This window comes from Ostrea edulis, chromosome 3 (assembly GCF_947568905.1).
Source record: "Ostrea edulis chromosome 3, xbOstEdul1.1, whole genome shotgun sequence".
Classification (NCBI taxonomy): domain Eukaryota; kingdom Metazoa; phylum Mollusca; class Bivalvia; order Ostreida; family Ostreidae; genus Ostrea; species Ostrea edulis.
In genome coordinates, this window is record NC_079166.1 from 93,781,008 (window position 1) to 93,803,464 (window position 22,457).

Genomic DNA, 22,457 nt, shown 5'->3' on the forward strand with positions numbered 1-22,457 from the left:
TATTTTGTAAACTGTACTCACGCAGTGTAAACACATATCGGTAATACACAAACATACGGAGGATATTGACTCCGACATTAGTATTGGCTATATTTCGTTTCGTACTAATTACATTGTCTGGCTATGTCTGCCTGTGTATCCCAATTCATTAGATACATTGATCATTAATTCACCCAATCATACGTACTTACTAGCAATTCTTGTAATAATTGTAGGAAGTCCACGCAGGTTTTTTTTTTTTGGTTTTTTTTTTTACCAAATTTTGTTTTATATATACACGTATGCAGAGTGTATATAATGAAATCCCAGCCCGTAGTTCACCGTAAAAATCATTTATACCAGAGGCGGATCCAGGAATTGTGGTTAGGGGGCGGCGCCTTGAAGTTCCCAGTGGGTCTAGGGAAAATCCCTAGTGGGGCCTAGGATCAAGGCGAAGCCCCCGGAAGCTCCTGGCTTTTACAGATTTTATAGGCCTTGAACTATGTCTCCCATGTACATTTAGTAATTTTTTCTATTTTCTGTCATTTTTAATAACGTGAAATTGATAAAATGACGCAAATCTTAAGGGTTTTTGGAAAAAATGTAAGTTCTCCCAATAAAAAGTAATTCAATAAATCAAAAGATTTTGTCATTTAATTCTTTGAGAGTGAGAGAAATTATTGCTTCTTTTATCGTTGGCATTTTTCTAAAGAAGAGATCACGATTTCCCTTAAATTTGAAAATTTTAAGGGAGCGCACCGGTCGCATCCACCTTAAATCCGCCACGGTATACTGTAGACTTCTTGATTGATATGCTTTTATCAAATATTTGTTTGTTTGTCTGTTTTTTTTTTATATTTTGAACGTAGAGTATAAAACAGGAAAATGAAGTGAAATTGGAATTGTATATATAGAACTCGTTACAGTTATACGCGAACCAGATTGTGAATAACTTTATGTACGAGGGCGTTCTGTACATTAAAGATGGCGGTATAAGATTTCACATCTTGGCGACCGAAACATCACTCCCAAGTAAGGAGCTGCGGTGAGGAGGAGAAAGTTCAAGGAAACCCGCCGCAGGTGAACGCTGTTTTATAGGAAACTATTGAGTCGTCTGCCAGTTGTTCTCTCTAAGCAAAACATTTGTAAACGAATGCAAAACAGCACTGCGGGATTTCTCTACATTACATTCCTTTCGATAATTGTAATATCGCTATCTGATACAGCTTTGGAGTTTAGTAATAAGCTTATTTAAAAGACTTGATGTATTTTCCTGATCCGCACAGCATATATAAGTTTTCTAGTAATGGCATGCTCACTTTGGTTTTCAATTAGCTCGATCAAACCGATCTGGTTAAACAAATCGGCAGGTGTCATGGGGGTGTGCTGTTTCCGACAACTCTCCGCCGATGATTGTCAGAGCAGAAATTGATTGGAAATATTCCACAACTTTAGGAACCTGATTTTTATAACAGATGTAAATCTCTGTGAATAATACTACAGCAGATGATTGATCATTCGAATATCCCTCGATATTGTATGTGACTAATAACCCTCGATATTGTATGTGACTAATATCCCTCGATATTGTATCTGACTAATAACCCTCGATATTGTATCTGACTAATAACCCTCGATATTGTATCTGACTAATATCCCTCGATATTGTATCTGACTAATAACCCTCGATATTGTATCTGACTAATAACCCTCGATATTGTATCTGACTAATATCCCTCGATATTGTATCTGACTAATAACCCTCGATATTGTATCTGACTAATAACCCTCGATATTGTATCTGACTAATAACCCTCGATATTGTATCTGACTAATAACCCTCGATATTGTATCTGACTAATAACCCTCGATATTGTATCTGACTAATATCCCTCGATATTGTATCTGACTAATAACCCTCGATATTGTATCTGACTAATATCCCTCGATATTGTATGTGACTAATATCCCTCGATATTGTATCTGACTAATAACCCTCGATATTGTATCTGACTAATAACCCTCGATATTGTATCTGACTAATATCCCTCGATATTGTATCTGACTAATAACCCTCGATATTGTATCTGACTAATAACCCTCGATATTGTATCTGACTAATAACCCTCGATATTGTATCTGACTAATAACCCTCGATATTGTATCTGACTAATAACCCTCGATATTGTATCTGACTAATATCCCTCGATATTGTATCTGACTAATAACCCTCGATATTGTATCTGACTAATAACCCTCGATATTGTATCTGACTAATATCCCTCGATATTGTATTTGACTAATAACCCTCGATATTGTATCTGACTAATAACCCTCGATATTGTATCTGACTAATATCCCTCGATATTGTATTTGACTATAATGAAAGGATGTTTAACATATTCATTTCGGTTTTTCGAATTATGATATTCATTGCCCACTATTCACTTTCACCTGCCCTCGAGGTTACATACAAGTGTACATGTAGCATTGAATGTACTCAACACCCGACCACTAATGGATTTGGAATTCCTAAATTGAGCTGTTACTAGGAAAAAGACCCTTATCTTATCCAACAATGTTTTAAAACATCATTATGAAAAAATGCAACGTTATTTTTTGCATACTTCTAAAGAAGGATGGCATGATCACCAATCACCTGTTAGTTGTTTTCTTTGATTGACTGTAACATCTTAACGACAATCAATATTGCTCTGATAATTTAAGGGATTGTTTTCTATAGTTCATACGTTAGCACTAGATTACGAAAGAAACTTGCCAGGAACGGTTCAATTGGTAGTATTGCCTAGTTGGATATCGCTTTTTATTCGTCTAATGAAAACCATATCCCAAATAAGTTTATCACTCTAGCTGCAAACAAAATTAGGTGATAGGGTTTCGATTCGTAAGCTCTAATATCCGTGGTTTTGATGTTTTGAATTATGCAATTATATGCCATCACTATCCCCGGACAACAACTATCACTATCCCCGGACAACTATCTATATCTCCGGACAACCAACACTATCCCCGGACAACATCCATCACTATCCCTGGACAACAGCCATCACTATCCCCGGGCAACAGCCATCACTATCCCCGGACAACAACTATCACTATCTCCGGACAACTATCTATATATCCGGACAACCAACACTATCCCCGGACAACAGCCATCACTATCCTCAGACTAAAACCAACACTATCCCCGGACAACAGCCATCACTATCCCCGGACAACAACTATCACTATCCCCGGACAACAACTATCACTATCCCGGGACAACAACTAGCACTATCCCCGGACAACAACTATCACTATCCCCGGACAACAACAATCACTATCCCGGGACAACAATGATCACTATCCCCGGACAACATCCATCACTATCTCCGGACAACAACTATCACTATCCCCGGACAACAGCCATCACTATCCCCGGACAACAACTATCTATATCCACGGACAACAGCTATCATTATCCACGGACAACAACTATCACTATCCATGGACAAAAACTATCACTATCCCCGGACAACATCCAACAATATCCCCGGACAACAGCCATCACTATCCCCGGACAACAACTATCTATATCCACGGACAACAGCCATCATTATCCACGGACAACAACTATCACTATCCATGGACAAAAACTATCACTATCCCCGGACAACATCCAACAATATCCCAGGACAACAGCCATCACTATCCCCGGACAACAACTATCTATATCCCCGGAGAACAGCCATCATTATCCACGGACAACAACTATCACTATCCATGGACAAAAACTATCACTATCCCCGGACAACATCCAACAATATCCCCGGACAACATCCAACATTATTCCGGGACAACAACCAATGCTATCCTCAGACAACAACCATCACTATTTTCGAATATCGCTCATCAATATCCCTGGACATCAACTACGTTATGTATCGCTATTGGCGGAAAATTTAAGCAACGCTATTTTTTAACAACAACCAACCCCAAAGAACAACAGTTTTATTAGATTATTGTTAATTATGAAGTATATGAATGATAATTAACTCATTTAGAATAAATTTGATTATAATCTATGTTACGCGAACCAGTCCCAGTAGCTCAGTGGTAGAGCGTTCGCATCGTAACCGGGAGGTCGTGAGTTCAAGTCCTGTTCGTACCATCGCCGCGTCAAACCCCAAGATGTAGACTTAGGTAATGATAGCCCTTCGACTCTAGAGCCACGAGTCTTTCGGATAAGACCTTAGAAACGGAGGTCCTAAGTTGCCGAAGGCGTTGGCACGACAAAGAACCCTCTTTGCTATAACCCTGGGGCACTATATATACATGTAGGCCTACATTTGTGGTACTTCACATACTGCTGGTGATGTCTCAACAGGAGTGAAAACTCCTCGAAGGGACGTTAAACAAACAAAATCTCTGCTACGTGGCATTGTACTGAGACCCTGGACACTGACACCAGTGATTGTTGGTTCTACTGGGGAATCCGTCACTGAGAACTACCGCTTACGAATTCCACGTCAGTTTTGCAACTAGGCCAAGTCGAGATCAGTTCAAATAATGTCAGAATTCAGCATGTAAAGTTGGCAACCGACACTGTAAGTCAGAGCGAGTTCACTAGGCACCCACTATACACCCACTATACACCGTCAACTGTTAACCTAGCATCCGTTCAGTTTCAGAATTTATGTCTATAGTTACAATTACATGTACTATTGAGCTCTTTCACACCCACGACATTTATCATACCGCAGCACTTTTCGTGAGAGGCCGTTTACATACTAACTCGCTGCCGGTATAGAAGACAAAATACTTCGCCGCTCCCTCAAAGGTTTCTTTTTCCGCGACGATCTAATTTTTTTTTTTTTTTTTTTTTTTTGCGAATGCGCATTGATACGAATTCACCAATTGTATACGATATGACACATTTTTCATTTTTTCTTACATGTTAACACTTTCTTTTATTTGGCTTAATTTTTTGTATTTTCCGTTAAATAAGTCGCTTTACGTCTTGTAACATCGTCATCGGCTCATTCGACCACGTCACCAGTTTCCGGTATGTGTTGACTATACGGTGGTTCGTGGGGAAGAACAATGACTTTGATATGAATTGCCCTTTACAATTCGTGCTGTCTATCGTAATAAAGAATAGGTTGATTGAACCCTTTGGTGAATTACATATCTTTTAGGCTGCACAACCAGGCGGTATAGAATTTTAAAGTACATACAATATGCCAAAATGAATAAATTTTCATTTATCTAGGAGGGATGTTATAATTCCTTCCAATTCATACACTCGATCACCCCCCCCCCTCGCTTTCTTTGTCTAGCTTCCAAATTCTAAGTATGCTCTCCCTTACTTGTCATTAATAAATCACACATAACTCTCACATAAAAAACCCGCCCCCAAAATCCAGTGGTACAGGTACTCTACAATCTACACCATGCGTGTAAAAAATTCTTTCTACTCGAACATATACATGGAATGAATGTTAGTGCCTACAGCCCACATAGAATCAATAATACAGACAGACACACAGAACAACCCACACAGATTCAATAATACAGAGAGACACAAAGAACAACCCACACAGAACAACCCATAAAGAACAGTCCATACAGAACAACCCACACAGAATCAATAATACAGACAGACAAACAGAACAAGCCACACAGAATCAATAATACAGACAGACAAACAGAACAACCCACACAGAACAACCCATAAAGAACAGTTCATACAGAACAACCCACACAGAATCAATAATACAGACAGACAAACAGAACAACCCACACAGAATCAATAATACAGACAGACAAACAGAACAACCCACACAGAATTAATAATACAGACACACAGAACAACCCACATAGAATCAATAATACAGACAGACAAACAGAACAACCCACACAGAACTAATAATACAGACAGACACACAGAACAACCCACACAGAACTAATAATACAGACAGACAAACAGAACAACCCACACAGAATCAATAATACAGACAGACAAACAGAACAACCCACACAGAATCAATAATACAGACAGACACACAGAACAACCCACACAGAATCAATAATACAGACAAACAGAACAACCCACACAGAATCAATAATACAGACAGACAAACAGAACAACCCACACAGAACAACCCATAAAGAACAGTCCATACAGAACAACCCACACAGAATCAATAATACAGACAGACACACAGAACAACCCACACAGATTCAATAATACAGAGAGACACAAAGAACAACCCACACAGAACAACCCATAAAGAACAGTCCATACAGAACAACCCACACAGAATCAATAATACAGACAGACAAACAGAACAAGCCACACAGAATCAATAATACAGACAGACAAACAGAACAACCCACACAGAACAACCCATAAAGAACAGTTCATACAGAACAACCCACACAGAATCAATAATACAGACAGACAAACAGAACAACCCACACAGAATCAATAATACAGACAGACAAACAGAACAACCCACACAGAATTAATAATACAGACACACAGAACAACCCACATAGAATCAATAATACAGACAGACAAACAGAACAACCCACACAGAACTAATAATACAGACAGACACACAGAACAACCCACACAGAACTAATAATACAGACAGACAAACAGAACAACCCACACAGAATCAATAATACAGACAGACAAACAGAACAACCCACACAGAATCAATAATACAGACAGACACACAGAACAACCCACACAGAATCAATAATACAGACAAACAGAACAACCCACACAGAATCAATAATACAGACAGACAAACAGAACAACCCACACAGAACAACCCATAAAGAACAGTCCATACAGAACAACCCACACAGAATCAATAATACAGACAGACAAACAGAACAACCCACACAGAATCAATAATACAGACAGACAAACAGAACAACCCACACAGAACAACCCATAAAGAACAGTCAATACAGAACAACCCACACAGAATCAATAATACAGACAGACACACAGAACAACCCACACAGAATCAATAATACAGACAGACAAACAGAACAAGCCACACAGAATCAATAATACAGACAGACAAACAGAACAACCCACACAGAATCAATAATACAGATAGACAAACAGAACAACCCACAAAGAACAATAATACAGACAGACAAACAGAACAACCCACACAGAATTAATAATACAGACACACAGAACAACCCACACAGAACAACCCATAAAGAACAGTCCACAGAGAACAGTCCATACAGAACAACCCACACAGAACAACTCATACAGAACAATCTACACAGAACAATCCATACAGAACAATCCACACAGAACAATCCATACAGAATAGTCCACACAGAACAGTCCACACAGAACAGTCCACACAGTACAGTCCACACAGAACAACCCACACAGAACAATCCACACAGAACAACTCACACAGAACAGTCCACACAGTACAATCCACACAGAACAATCCACACAGAACAACTCACACAGAACAGTCCACACAGTACAATCCACACAGAACAGTCCACACAGAACAACCCACACAGAACAACCCATACAGAACAATTCACACAGAACAATCCACACAGAACAGTCCACACAGAACAGTAGACACAGAACAATCCACACAGTACAATCCACACAGAACAACCCACACAGAACAACCCATACAGAACAGTCCACACAGAACAACCCATACAGAACAGTCCACACAGAACAACCCATACAGAACAGTCCACACAGAACAGTAGACACAGAACAATCCACACAGAACAACCCACACAGTACAGTCCACACAGTACACTCCACACAGTACAGTCCACACAGAATAACCCACACAGAACAATCCACACAGAACAATCCACACAGAACAGTCCACACAGAACAGTAGACACAGAACAATCCACACAGAACAACCCACACAGTACAGTCCACACAGTACAATCCACACAGAACAACCCACACAGAACAACCCATACAGAACAGTCCACACAGAACAACCCATACAGAACAGTCCACACAGAACAACTCACACAAAACAACCCACACAGAACAACCCACACAGAGCAGTCCACACAGACCAATCCACACCGAACAGTCCACACAGTACAGTCCACACAGAACAGTTCACACAAAACAGTCCACAAAGAACAGTCCACACAGAACAATCCACACAGAACACTCCACACAGAACAACCCACACAGTACAGTCCACACAGTACAATCCACACAGAACAACCCACATAGAACAACCCATACAGAACAGTCCACACAGAACAACTCACACAGAACAACCCATACAGAACAGTCCACACAGAACAGTCCACACAGTACAGTCCACACAGAACAGTCCACACAGAACAGTCCACACAGAACAGTCCACACAGAACAACCCACACAGAACAACCCACACAGAACAACCCACACAGAACAACTCACACAGAACAATCCAAACAGAACAGTCCACACAGAACAGTCCATACAGAACAACCCACACAGAACAGTCCACACAGAACAACCCACACAGAACAGTCCACACAGTACAGTCCATACAGAACAGTCCACACAGAACAGTCCACACAGTACAGTCCACACAGAACAGTCCACACAGAACAACCCACACAGAACAGTCCACACAGAACAACCCACACAGAACAGTCCACACAGTACAGTCCATACAGAACAGTCCACACAAACAGTCCATACAGAACAGTCCACACAGAACAGTCCATACAGAACAGTCCATACAGAACAGTCCACACAGTACAGTCCACACAGAACAGTCCACACAGAACAACCCACACAGAACAGTCCATACAGAACAGTCCACACAAACAGTCCACACAGAACAGTCCACACAAACAGTCCATACAGAACAGTCCACACAGAACAGTCCACACAGTACAGTCCACACAGAACAGTCCACACAAACAGTCCATACAGAACAGTCCACACAGAACAGTCCACACAGAACAATTCATACAGATCAGCTCATACAGATACATATAGTTTATTGCCAAATAATTGGCCCCTGGGGGGCATAAACATTTTAAACATTGCAATTTAAAGTACAATATGTTTGAAAACAAATAAAGGTACTAAGGGATGATGCATAGGGGATATACTGTTATATAGATAAAAATATTGTTATTGTATCATACAGAATCAATACTAGAGAAAGATACAAAACATTTTCAATGATAGGGCGAGAATTACGACTAAAGATGGTACTATACAGTGGGAGGGGTTTAGAATACCGCAAAATGAAGGACACAAAATGCAAAAAAAAAACACCCAAAAAAACAAAACCCACCAACACAACAGAAAAGGAATTCTAGACTCGCCCCTGGTGCACTGCTGAACACCGCTGTTTGATCAGTATCTTGGTACGTATCTCAGCTATGTGTATACAAGACGGCGGTGTAAGTGGACAGTTTTAGCTCATTCATTAACTTTGCAGTAACACCGATTTACCTGTTCCCTTGTTATGTAATCATTTCCCTCAGGTGTCCTGTCTGCGCGTGCAGATTCATTGAGACCGTAACGTTATCTTTTTGGGTCACCCGGGTAATGTGTATCCACGTCTCAATTTAATCTAAAATCAGAGCCACGTGAGCCACATAAAAAAGCTACTATTGTAAGCTTTCGTGGATATTGTATCAATCCCCATCAATTAAAGTTTGGCCTAGTGTCTGTACAGCCTAAATATTAAACGTTAGATCCGCTCACAGATACACTTACAAACATGGGAGCGGATCTAACAGGTGATTTCAATTAGGTTGGTGTCTGTGATGACATCGGCATAATGCAATGTACATGTCTGTAAAAATTCAATTGTGTATGTAGTCGTGAACTTTTGAGGGCGGTTTATATATTGCTTATGTTGCAGTTCTGTGATAGAGTACTGTGATGTACATGTATGTGTAGTGGTGACTTCTGGACGTTTTGAGGATGGTTTATATTTTGATTTTGTCATTATTCTGTGGTACATGTATGTGTAGTGGTGACTTCTGGACGTTTTGAGGATGGTTTATATTTTGATTTTGTCATTATTCTGTGGTACATGTATGTGTAGTGGTGACTTCTGGACGTTTTGAGGATGGTTTATATTTTGATTTTGTCATTATTCTGTGGTACATGTATGTGTAGTGGTGACTTCTGGACGTTTTGAGGATGGTTTATATTTTGATTTTGTCATTATTCTGTGGTACATGTATGTGTAGTGGTGACTTCTGGACGTTTTGAGGATGGTTTATATTTTGATTTTGTCATTATTCTGTGGTACATGTATGTGTAGTGGTGACTTCTGGACTTTTTTGAGGATGGTTTATATTTTGATTTTGTCATTATTCTGTGGTACATGTATGTGTAGTGGTGACTTCTGGACGTTTTGAGGATGGTTTATATTTTGATTTTGTCATTATTCTGTGGTACATGTATGTGTAGTGGTGACTTCTGGACGTTTTGAGGATGGTTTATATTTTGATTTTGTCATTATTCTGTGGTACAGTATTTACTATTATAATGTAATCCTGACTGACGATCTTTACGAGAACAGAAAACGACAACAACACTTGTGTACTACACAACCACTGAATCCTTCAGGAAAACAACACTTAAAATATGACACAATCTTTTATAGGAAACCAACACTTTAAAAATAATGCAATCTTTTTAAGGACGTGTATAATCTGCAGAAATAGATACAATGAGGGAGAGACGTACAGGGTAAAAAGGAGGAGGGGGGGGGGCACAGATAGATACAATGAGGGAGAGATGTACAGGGTGAAAAGGAGGCAGAGGAGGGGGGGCATATAGATACAATGAGGGAGAGATGTACAGGGTAAAAAGGAGGAGGAGGGGAGGGAGAGGATGAGGGGAGGGAGAGGAGGGAGAGGATGAGGGGAGGGAGCGGATGAGGGGAGGGAGAGGATGAGGGGAGGGAGAGGATGAGGGGAGGGAGAGGAAGGAAGGAAGCAAAAAGGGGTAGGAGGGGGATACGGAAAAGAAGAGATAAAAGAGAGGACGGAAATACTAGCTGGAGGGGGAGGGATGGGCGACAGGAGGAAGGGACGACACACACCCCTCCGACGCACCTTCCCGATCACACATAAAGAGGGTTTTGTTTTGATTAAATCATAATCTAGACATTTCCCCTATTTATCACATGTACAATGTTATATTCTTACCAGTCTCAACCTAGTCTCATAGGTCATAATCTACACATTTACCCTATATATCACATGTACAATGTTATTACCAGTCTCAACCTAGTCTCATAGGTCATAATCTAGACATTTCCCCTATTTATCACATGTACAATGTTATTACCACAGTCTCAACCTAGTCTCAGAGGTCATAATCTAGACATTTCCCCTATTTATCACATGTACAATGTTATTACCACAGTCTCAACCTAGTTTCAGAGGTCATGATTTGAACAAACAATGTATTTTCAATAGGTACGGTAGCTTTTATCCGAGTTTGGACATTTCTTGCAGTGGTTTCTGGGAATACTTTTTCAACACCCCGATTTAATTCCACTAATTTCCAGTCACCTCCCTTTGACACTGAGTGTAGACCTTTATTTATAACTGAGTGTAGACCTTTATTTATAACTGAGTGTAGACCTTTATCTATAACTGAGTGTAGACCTTTATTTATAACTGAGTGTAGACCTTTATTTATGAAACAAAATTGCATACTAGTTGTTTTCTTGCAAGGGGGTTTTATGCCAAGTTTGGTTGAAATTGTAGTTTTGCATGTGTAGTCAAAAACATGAAAGTTTGTACGACATCACAGACGAGGAAGAACTACGTAAGCCTAAGGTTTTATTGTATTCTTTGTCTGTGTTTGTCCTCAATGCGATGGTAAGAACACTTCTTATCACTTGCTCACGCCTATAACATAGACATAGTGGCGGATCCAGAAATTTCTGAACGGGGAACGGGTGGATTGATGGGAACGTAGTAAACGGCTGGATGTCTGGGGTCTGTCTGGAAGTCCCCAGTGGGTCCAGGGCGAACACCTGTTGAGGACCAGGGGGGGGGGGGACCTCCTAAACCTACTGAGATCCGTTAAAAATGATATGTATATATTTTAGTGTTTCTGGACATACTTCTATGAAAAGTGAATCATATGATTCTAAGGGGGAGGGTGAGACCGGCGCTGGATCCGCCACTATACAAGACCTTCAGAAGATCCGCTTAATCTATATTCTAATGCTTTGTACATACATGTATATTGTGTATTAGCAACTTCAATTGCACACACGTACTTGATAGTACCATGCAGGCTAGGTATGACCCCCCCACCCCCATGAACTGCGGACTGATACTCTAGTATGCGACACTGTTGAGTATGATAATATTTAGGTGACGTCTGTTGGTATTTCGGTCAAGTTACCTATCGCGTTTTCTGCTTTCCACGTTATCTGGTCGGCAACATCTTGAGAGATCTTCGCTTGATGACCCTATTGATTTTCAGGCCAAAGGTCACTACTAAAAAATCGGCATAGGCCGCAGTCTATTGTACCGTTCTTGTTATATACGTATTGAAATCAAGAGAAGCCCGGCACTCACTGAATGGGCCACATTTGCGTGTTTAGAGAGGGTTTGATAGGGGATTCACGAAATGTACCATCTAAAGCCCCTTTTTTATATCTTGTGATGAATTGATTCCACTGATGAAAATTTGTATTTCTGACCTCAGCAGAAATGTCTGGTCATATCAAACGACTGCACCTTTTGACCTCAGCAGAAATGTCTGTTCATATCAATCGACTGCACCTTACACATTTCATAACACAATGCCGACTGGTCTGATTTGCGGTGCCCTTGTAATTTATTTTCAATATAGTGCATACACATAATTTACAACTACTCCAGCCTACCTATATACCACACTGCATATCAGCTAACGGATTGGCCGTGCTCCAATGTCTCCTTATATCACAATCTGTAGTGAATGAAAAAAAAAGGACCTACGTTAATCGCCTTACTGTTTAAGAGAAAGAAACTGTCTATACAGCAGGTAATTAATTACTCTAAAGCTTCTGTGCTAAAAAAAAAATTTGGCTGCCTTGCAAAAGAAAATATTATCCTGTGCTTTTTCTTTATTTTTTTTTTTTTTGGTTCAAACAGAAAGGTTTTTAGAAAAGTGTTCAATTCAAGGAACGGCAGGATTGCGTAATGTTAATGCACAAGCGACAGTTAGCTGATTAAATCGTTACCACATGGGGAGAGAGAGAGAGAGAGAGAGAGATATTCCAAACCTGTCACCTTTACGAGAGGGGCAAAGTTCCAAGTACAGTGTACTTCTATCGTGTACAAATTTCAGGGGAAAATATTCTCTGCAACAAGACGCCAAGCTTTCTGCGGGAATGTTACTTGTTGATTGAAAAACACACACATATACTTACAAGTACATACATGTCAATCAGTCGTCAAAGGAAGTATTGTGTATGTATGTGTATGGGAGGGGGGTGTCACCGAAATCTTGGAGCAAAAATAACAAAAACATGTACATGTAGTCATTTTGTGGTTCACAGGACGGAAAAGATTACATCTTAGATTGCAACAACCCAAACACACCCCATTCATATATGTTTAAGATCTTATTTACACTGTCTAGAAAAGGGGAAAGGTGCATTGTGAAGCCACTTATTAATCTCAACAGTCCCTTTATATATGTTTAGGATATGCCCCTTTATATATGTTTAGGATCTGCCCCTTTATATATGTTTAGGATCTGCCCCTTTATATATGTTTAGGATCTGTCCCCTTTTGTATATTTTTAGGATGTGACTTACATGGGTCTGAACGAGGTTCGATTGAAATTTACGATTATGCTGAAAGGGCTGTAACTACACTTGCTACAAATTTCTTTACCAAGTGGATACAATTGACCGTATGGAATGTAATTTATTTCCGTGATTTATCAATGACGTCTAAAACAGTGGGGACAATCTGCATAGAGTTACACAGGGAGGGGTGATATATTTCGACTTTTGAACACCATAGGCTTGTATAAAGTTATATATGTACATACTACAACCTAACTAAAAAAATATTCATCAAACCATTCATCCCTTTTTTTTTTGGCATCATGTGCCCTTAACAGTATATAAGACAACAAGTATAAAATCATTCACAATTACCCCCCCCCCTCCGGGGACATACACTACCATGAAGGATGTATCCATACATGCACCGGTACTATCATAGGCGTAGCTTGGGTTCGAATATTACCGAGGCAGGGGGTCTGGGGGCCGCAGTCCCCCAAAAGCTATCGACATTTTAACAACGTAAAAGGTGTTTTTTTTTTTTTTTTTTTTTTTTACCGAGGCAGCTGCCTCAGTTACCTCAATGGAAGCTACGCCACTGCTTATCCGCGTACTAATGCATTTAGAAATAGTTTTTTTTTTATTCCTCAGGCAGCTAATCCTTACATATGCTTAAAATCGATCAGATCAGAACACCAAACCATATACGCGCTTAAATATTAGCCGGTCTTATAGGTGGCTCTCATTTCGTTATGATTTGTTGGGTCACAACTTCATCCGACCCCTGGGCGGATTATGCAGTAATTTGTTAAACCGATTTATTTAATCCACTTAATCCACTTAGAATATTCTGCTGTTAGTTTGTACCCAAGATTTACTAACATCGAGCGTCCTGCAATCAAATATGTGAAGTTTAAATCGTATACGCACAAAATTAAAAAACAAGTAAGATATTCCCCTCCCTGCTTCACCGGTTTGATAATCCACAATTGAGAATATTCATCCTACACAATGGTATCCAAGATTTAAATCACCCCCTGTATATACCACCGCCAAACTGTTACAGTCTACAGGGAATTTCTGACGGTCAGTGTCGTCATCAATTTTTAGATTTATTGTCAAGATTTAAATACCCACTGGTTGTGCTTTATGAGATCGTGTAACTTGCGTATTCGTTCACGAACACATTCAAAGCAGGCTGTTCTAATTCAACAATGCGTTAGACAGGCATGACCTCTCCAGATAATACACGGAATATGATACAGCAGTCCTCTAGATCTCGTAAAACATTTTATAGCTCGGTACTACAGCTTTATTAAATATGAATAGGGGAGGCGTTCTGATAAACCTTCTCCACGTACAAGAAAGCCACATGTTACAACTATATCCCGTATAAAAAGTCTAAACACTGAATATGTCTCTACACAAAACGACACTTAAATAGCAATTCATAAAATTTATTGTCAATATAATCATGGAATTAAACAATTAATATAAATCAGTCATAAAACATGGAGTGTTGCATGTACTATGAGCATGTCAACCAACGTCTACAGAACACGGCAATCACACGCTCGCTGTGCTTGAAAAATGAAAAAATAAATTTCAGTTGTTTATTTTTCATTTTTATTCAATATGTTGAAGTCACTGAAGAATTTCAAGGCATTTCTTCAAGAATTCCGGAGTTATCTTTCTTGTCGGTTAAAAAGCTGCACATACAGAGCTTGTGTTGACTTGTTATGTGTGTATAATACCGACTTTAAATAAAATTCACTTACTTGTATTCAAGTTTACAATAAAGGTTAAAGGTCAGAAACAATGCATTGTAGAGAAGATCAGAAGAATGTCTGCTTACAAATGTAACCGAATCATGTCTAGAGATTTATCTCTGTCACAGAAGTTGAACACAATCAGATTTATGAATACATGTCCGAGTCTGTTCATTCATGTAATGAGTGTAAAGAATGGGCATCACTAAAATCTCATTTTACACACATTTGTTCATTCATAGTATTGGAATCAACTGTACATATAACAAAAAAATTATCTGTGATAATTTGTATTTCTCTGAAATTTAATATTAGTGACCGCAAGTACAATGCATTGTAAAAATCATTTAAACAAAAAAAAAAATAATAATAATAAAAAAATTACATTCTAAGACAATTTGTAACTGTAAAGATTTTGTGATATTTCTAATGGGTAGGGCAGCTATCTACAAAGTCTGGTCATATCCTGGTCCAGTTTGAAGGGACACAACTCTTCTACTTACATTTGACAAACAATATACATGTACACATACAATTCAGAAGTTACAAAAAGCAGTTTACATGACCATCAGTCATTCACTGGATACAGCTAAAGTCTTCACATAACTCTAGACAGAATGTCAGTGGATATTTACACAATGTACATGGATATCTACACAATGTCAGTGGATATCTACACAATGTCAGTGGATATCAACACAATGTACATGGATATCTACACAATGTCAGTGGATATCTACACAATGTACATGGATATCTACACAATGTCAGTGGATATCTACACAATGTACATGGATATCTACACAATGTCAGTGGATATCTACACAATGTACACGGATATCTACACAATGTCAGTGGATATTTACACAATGTCAGTGGATATCAACACAATGTACATGGATATCTACACAATGTCAGTGGATATCTACACAATGTACATGGATATCTACACAATGTCAGTGGATATCTACACAATGTACATGGATATCTACACAATGTCAGTGGATATCTACACAATGTACACTACTATGATATAGCTTTCAATAGATCAATAAAACATTATCACCAAAACAAAATAAACAAAGATACACCATAAATGGGTGAGAAAAAAGAACTGAAGAGTTAATCTAACATAGCAAAATAAATAAAGCAGAGCCTGACATTTTTATAAGAAGTTAGATTTATACAAGAAACACGAAGTTAGAAGAACACCAAGTGCCAAAAGTATGCCAATTTTTATTTTTTCACCATATATTTCATTGAAATCAAACTTTTTTCAAAAAATTCTCCTGTTGTCAATTTTGGTCTGAATTTAAGGAATTTGTGTGTCTGAGTAGCGCAGAGGCAGCACTCTCCCTTCTCACTGCTGTGACCCAAGTTTGATCCCCATGATCAGCAGTAGTTGTATGTAAGAGTATGGTGGTGAAACGCTCGGACAAATACAATATTCACCTTACATAAAAAAAATACAATATTCACCTGTTATAAACATAACATGTAACAATTCCAGGTGAATCAATCACATTTCAAAGGGCCATAACTCCAGACTATATTCACCAAATATTTCAAACTTTCTGTGTAAGTACTTGTCAATATTATGTATAAGCATCATCTTCAGATCCAAGTAATAGTCTAAAAGCATATAATTTTAACAATAAAACAAATCAGTTAGATAGACGACCATTGCCATACCATGATACATCTTCTAAAGATGGGCGTTAAGATAAATACCAGACAAGGACAGAAATAAGCGTGTTACTGAGTCCATTTACCAGACAATGCCAGGTATCAGAGGTAGCTATTTCACATTGCACAAAGTCATTTGTCGATTTTCCCTTTACCACAGAGAGTTCTTCTTAAACATCCCCCTCTATTTTCCCTCTACCACAGAGTTCTTCTTAAACATCCCCTTCATTTTCCCTCTACCACAGAGGGTTCTTCTTAAACATCCCCCTCCATTTGCTGATCTCAGCTTCGTTCAATCGCTTCTGGAGGAAGACCAGCTTGTTCTCTAGTTCTTTAATCTCCTGAAATATACAACAAGCATGTGTTATTTATAGAGAGAGGAATACCAATGTGTTATACAACAGCCTAATTTTGTTATAAAACAACCATGTTTAAATACAGAACACAAAAGGACATACTTACTTCCGCTTTTCTTAATCCAAACAAAAAATTCATCAGAAATACATGTACACTAGTCTCATTCCAAATGATTTCCCCCAATTTATAAACAAGAACATCAGTAAAACTGAGGGACGCTCCTACAGCTGCATCTAACCAATAAACTACTTCATATGACAAAGGACTTGCACCATGATCAATAATTGTTGAAATGAGTTGTTTCCCTTATATAAGTTATATGTTGAGTGACCTTGACCTTTACAAAATGACCTTGAGTGACCTTTTGTCTGAAAGCAATTTGCCTGTTACTTATTTGTGTGACATATGATCAATACCTGTTCAAACACTGTTGAAATAAGGAACTTTTTGCCTTATACATGTATAAGGTACATTGCATATGTTCTGAAAGACCCTGACCTTTCCAAAATGACCTTGGTCCAAAAGTCCCAAGGAATATTTGTAATCAATCATGATCAATTTTTGATGAAGGTTTGGCAGATGGGAATTTTTATATAAAAAATCTGTTGAAAACCTTGACCGTTCCAAAATGGCCTTAAGAGGCTTTAGTCCACAGAGAACATTTAAGATCAATTATGAAAGGTTTAGGAGATATGAGCTATGAGCTCATATGGACAGACGGACAACAGATGGACAGACACGACAGCAACTATATGCTCCCCTGAAATATTTTTGGGGAGCATAATGAAAATGTAACATATTTCAAAATTTTGTATATAGCACAACCGGTGAAGTGATATTGATGTTTTTGATAGATTTGTTATCTATCTACAAGTACCTCAAGGACACGTCTCACTCCATAAATCAGGAGACTTTTAAAAAAAAGATGCTTAAAATGATACATAAATATATTCACTGATCTTAAATTAAAGAATTTATTTTATAAGTAACAAATGTATGATCTCATTCAGGTAAAATCCTTGTTGTTTAGGCCACATCAAATCGATTCTCTGGTTCTCAGGCACTGCCGCCCCCCCAAAAAAATTGGCCGCTGACACGAGTTTATTGCCGCCCCGGAAAAAAATCGCCGCCGCCCGTATTTTATCCATCAAAATAAAACTCATGTTTTCGCACCAAAATCGTAAAGTACCTTGCTGAAAAAGACGTGCTGCTTAGTTGATGTAAACAATATGGTGACAGAAACAGTTCTTGTCAGCATTGAGATTATTTTTAACTCAAAACAGATTGTTCCATGGACAATTATACCGGTAGACTCGTCCTTGACAGTTGATACGCTTTGCAAGAAACTTCTGGGCGGTGAATTTAAAGAAATTGAAACCATGAAGGAATAAATTGATGAAAGCAAGGCCGAGTTGAAGTACGATGTTTTCGTAGGTCGAAACAAGTGGCTGACAGCAATAAGCTTTAAGGTTTTTTCAACAGTGAAAATTTCTGAAGTGGTTGAACTTTTTGTAAGATATTTAATTTGTAAAACTCTAACTTTCTTCACAACACACACACACACACACACACACACACACACACACACACACACACACACACATACGTGTAACGCGTGTCAAATGAACACCTTAACTCCCCACCTGCAACTGAACACTTCTACAGTTATTGGTATTTTAGTACGAAAATTTACTATTTGGTACTAAAAACAACATAGAAGACATTGCTGCGGTCGAAATTTGTGAAATATAGTTTTATTCACTCCTTGAATTTTTGCTTATCAAGTGAACACTTTCCTTTACACACTGTCAATTGAACACTTTCCTTTACACACAGGCAATTGAACACTTTTCTTTACACACGGTCAATTGAACACTTTCCTTTACACACAGGCAATTGAACACTTTCCTTTACACACGGTCAATTGAACACTTTCCTTTACACACAGGCAATTGAACACTTTCCTTTACACACAGGGGATTGAACACTTTCTTTTACACACGGTCAATTGAACACTTTCCTTTACACACGGTCAATTGAACACTTTCCTTTACACACAGGCAATTGAACACTCTGAAACACACGGCCAGTTAAACACTCTGATACACACGGGCAATCAAACACTTTGAAACATCCAAACAATCATTCTCATCACGCTAAATACATAAGGCCAATCTCTAAAACTTACAAAAAAGTGTGAAACGATTACATAAATGGAAATTGGGATGGGATAGACAGGGAATCCACACATTTCGTTGAAATTATCGCCTTAAGAAAATCAACAACAAAAAAAGGGGGGGGGTAGTATTGATTGGATGATTGATTGCTTATATAATTTACGTCCCGTCGAGAATATTTTATTCATATTGAGACGTAACCAGCTTTAAGCGGAGTACCTATCCAATGTATCCATAGGGTTCAAGGTCGTAGCAGTGAGGGTTCTTTGAAATATCGTGCGAACACCTACTACATGTACGACCAGGGGTCTACGTTTATAAGGTCACATCTAAAAGATCCGTGATTCTCACTTCTAAATGTCGAGCGTTTGGCGAAGGAGCAATCACTACCAATTTCAACGTCTTAAAATTGGGTTTGCGGATGAACGGTGCTTGAACTCACGACCTCCCGGTTACGAAGCGAACTCTCTACCATTGAGCTACCGCGACCGGTCGGGGGAGGGGTAGTAGTGTCCATAATGATAACTTTAATTGTAATAATAACTTATAATAATTATCATTATATATATATATATATATATATATATAATATATATATATAAAGCACTAAATAATCACAACTAGGTACTGAAAATTTTCGCCCCAGCCCGGGGTCGAACCAGCGACGTACGGCACCCACCACCAAGCAAGATTGTCAAACCAGTGCGTAAGTCCACTCGGCCACAACGACTTCCCTGATATATATATATACTTCTATGATTATAGACTCCCTCGTTTGTCAATACATGCTGTACGGGCCAGACTCGGTAGTAATTCAACCAAAAAGTATGATAAATAAAATCAAAATTCTGTATAATGCAGTGCCTAAAAGATCTAAAACAAGTATTAATAATTATATACATTTTTTGTATTACTTTTAAGTTTTTTGTTGACTTTTGATATAGATAAAAATTAGATATCTTTGTAAAAAAAAAAAAATGTTACGCGATATCTTAATTCCACTCCAAAAGGTAACATTTTCATGAACATTCTGTGTAAATGTAACTACATAAATGTGGCCTTACAAAAAACTTTAATCAAACGTTGCAAAAACCATAAATTGTTTGAAAATCCGGTGTATAACACCAGTTTATATAACTTCAGAATCAGGATTTGCTCCAGATTCCTTCATATACTGTTACAAAAATATCTACATGTTTATGATATGTACATGGAAATTATGTCAATTTTGACTATCATCTCACTTTGAAATATGAGGACAAAATTGTAATAGAAAACCCCCAAAAATCACGATTTTCCTTCATCTTAGATATTTTTGTTTAGAGATTTCGTGCTTTAGGCACTCATTACGTCCTCCCCTTGGATAATTCCTGGTTTCGCTCCTGCCACATGCCAACAACTAAATATCCGCTAAACGTGTTGGACCCCCTCCCCCTCCCACTAAACACGTCTGAAACACACTGAGGACAGGGATGACCAAATTCAAGGGAATATATTACTTTCTGTTTTTGTTCAAAAACTGGACGTGTCCTCTCATGACTTTTGTAATACAAATTCACCAGGATGATTTTTAAAATCTTAATGTTTTACATAAGCTCAAATAATTGAAGTCCAATAATATCCATGTGGTGGAAATATTGCTTGCAAAAATTAATTTAGAGCTCTGTATGAATGACTTGATTATCTCTTTTAATTCAATAGATCTTTTTAATTATATATACAGGGCTATTTCATAAGTAATTAATGCGCACATCGTTGTTTTGTTTTTAAAAAGAAAGCAACAATTCAATTAAAGAAATCATTCATTCAGTTGTGGATATGTCGAATTAATTAAGGATTATATCTCAATTAGATAATTACTCTCACTAACATAATTATTGCACGCATCAATTTAATTAATGATATCATTAATTCAATAGAAGAGAGCAATAATCCATTTATTGCGCACATTAAGTGATGTTAGCATTAATGAATTATTGCTCTCTTCAATTGAATTGTAGCATGCATTAATTCTATTGTTGGTATCATTAAATTATAATTCATTTGAGGAGAGCAACAATTAAATTATTGTGTGCATCAATTCAGCGGAATAAATAATGATATCAATAATTCAATTCAAATGAAGATATCATTAATTATTTGAAGATATCTTTGATTGCAATGTTGCGTGCATGAAATGAATTAATAATATCTTCAAATAATTAAAGATATCTTCAAATATCTGAGTTTGTTATTTTGGCGCTCCATAGATCTAAAACTATTCCTAGTGGATTCCAGTGCTTTCTGACTCAAGACATCATACCAGTTCTTGCCACAAATGAATCTCACCATACAAGTGATCTAGCCACCTCTCTTTTAATCTCTTCATAGTATTCATATACGTAAGAGGATTTTTCTCCTTGAAAAGGTGATATTTAAAAATTTGTCACTCTTTAAGGAATTTTATGATCCCCTAATAGTATGTACATATACCATGGTAATTTCTGAACTGTTCGGTGAAAATGTTGACAATCAAGAATCAGTCACTGGTTATTCATGTGAAATTTAGCTATCTCATATGAATAAACTCTTGATTATTTTACTACAATGTACCATATTAACCAATTTCGGAAATAATTCCTTATTTGTCTTAAATTTTAATTTGATATAAAGATCGAGCAAACTGAAACAATAAACCAAAG

The 22,457-nt window shown here is 38.0% G+C and overlaps 2 protein-coding genes across 2 annotated transcripts in view; one reads left to right on the forward strand and one right to left on the reverse strand.

Annotated features, from left to right (window-relative positions):
• The first annotated feature begins 963 nt into the window (after nt 1-963).
• LOC125674452 (zinc finger protein 493-like) lies at nt 964-9,071 on the forward strand. Its single transcript, XM_056161095.1, has 3 exons — nt 964-969; nt 7,300-7,751; nt 7,916-9,071. Exons 1-3 carry the CDS (start codon nt 964-966, stop codon nt 9,069-9,071), a joined length of 1,614 nt encoding a protein of 537 aa, XP_056017070.1.
• A 6,157-nt stretch (nt 9,072-15,228) lies between these two features.
• Nucleotides 15,229-22,457, reverse strand: part of LOC125677117 (uncharacterized) — a 36,886-nt gene continuing 29,657 nt past the window's right edge. Inside the window, exon 7 of the mRNA XM_056159453.1 lies at nt 15,229-17,583. Coding sequence (XP_056015428.1) covers nt 17,479-17,583 — 105 coding nt within the window. The 3' untranslated portion in view covers nt 15,229-17,478. The remainder of the gene's footprint in view (nt 17,584-22,457) is intronic.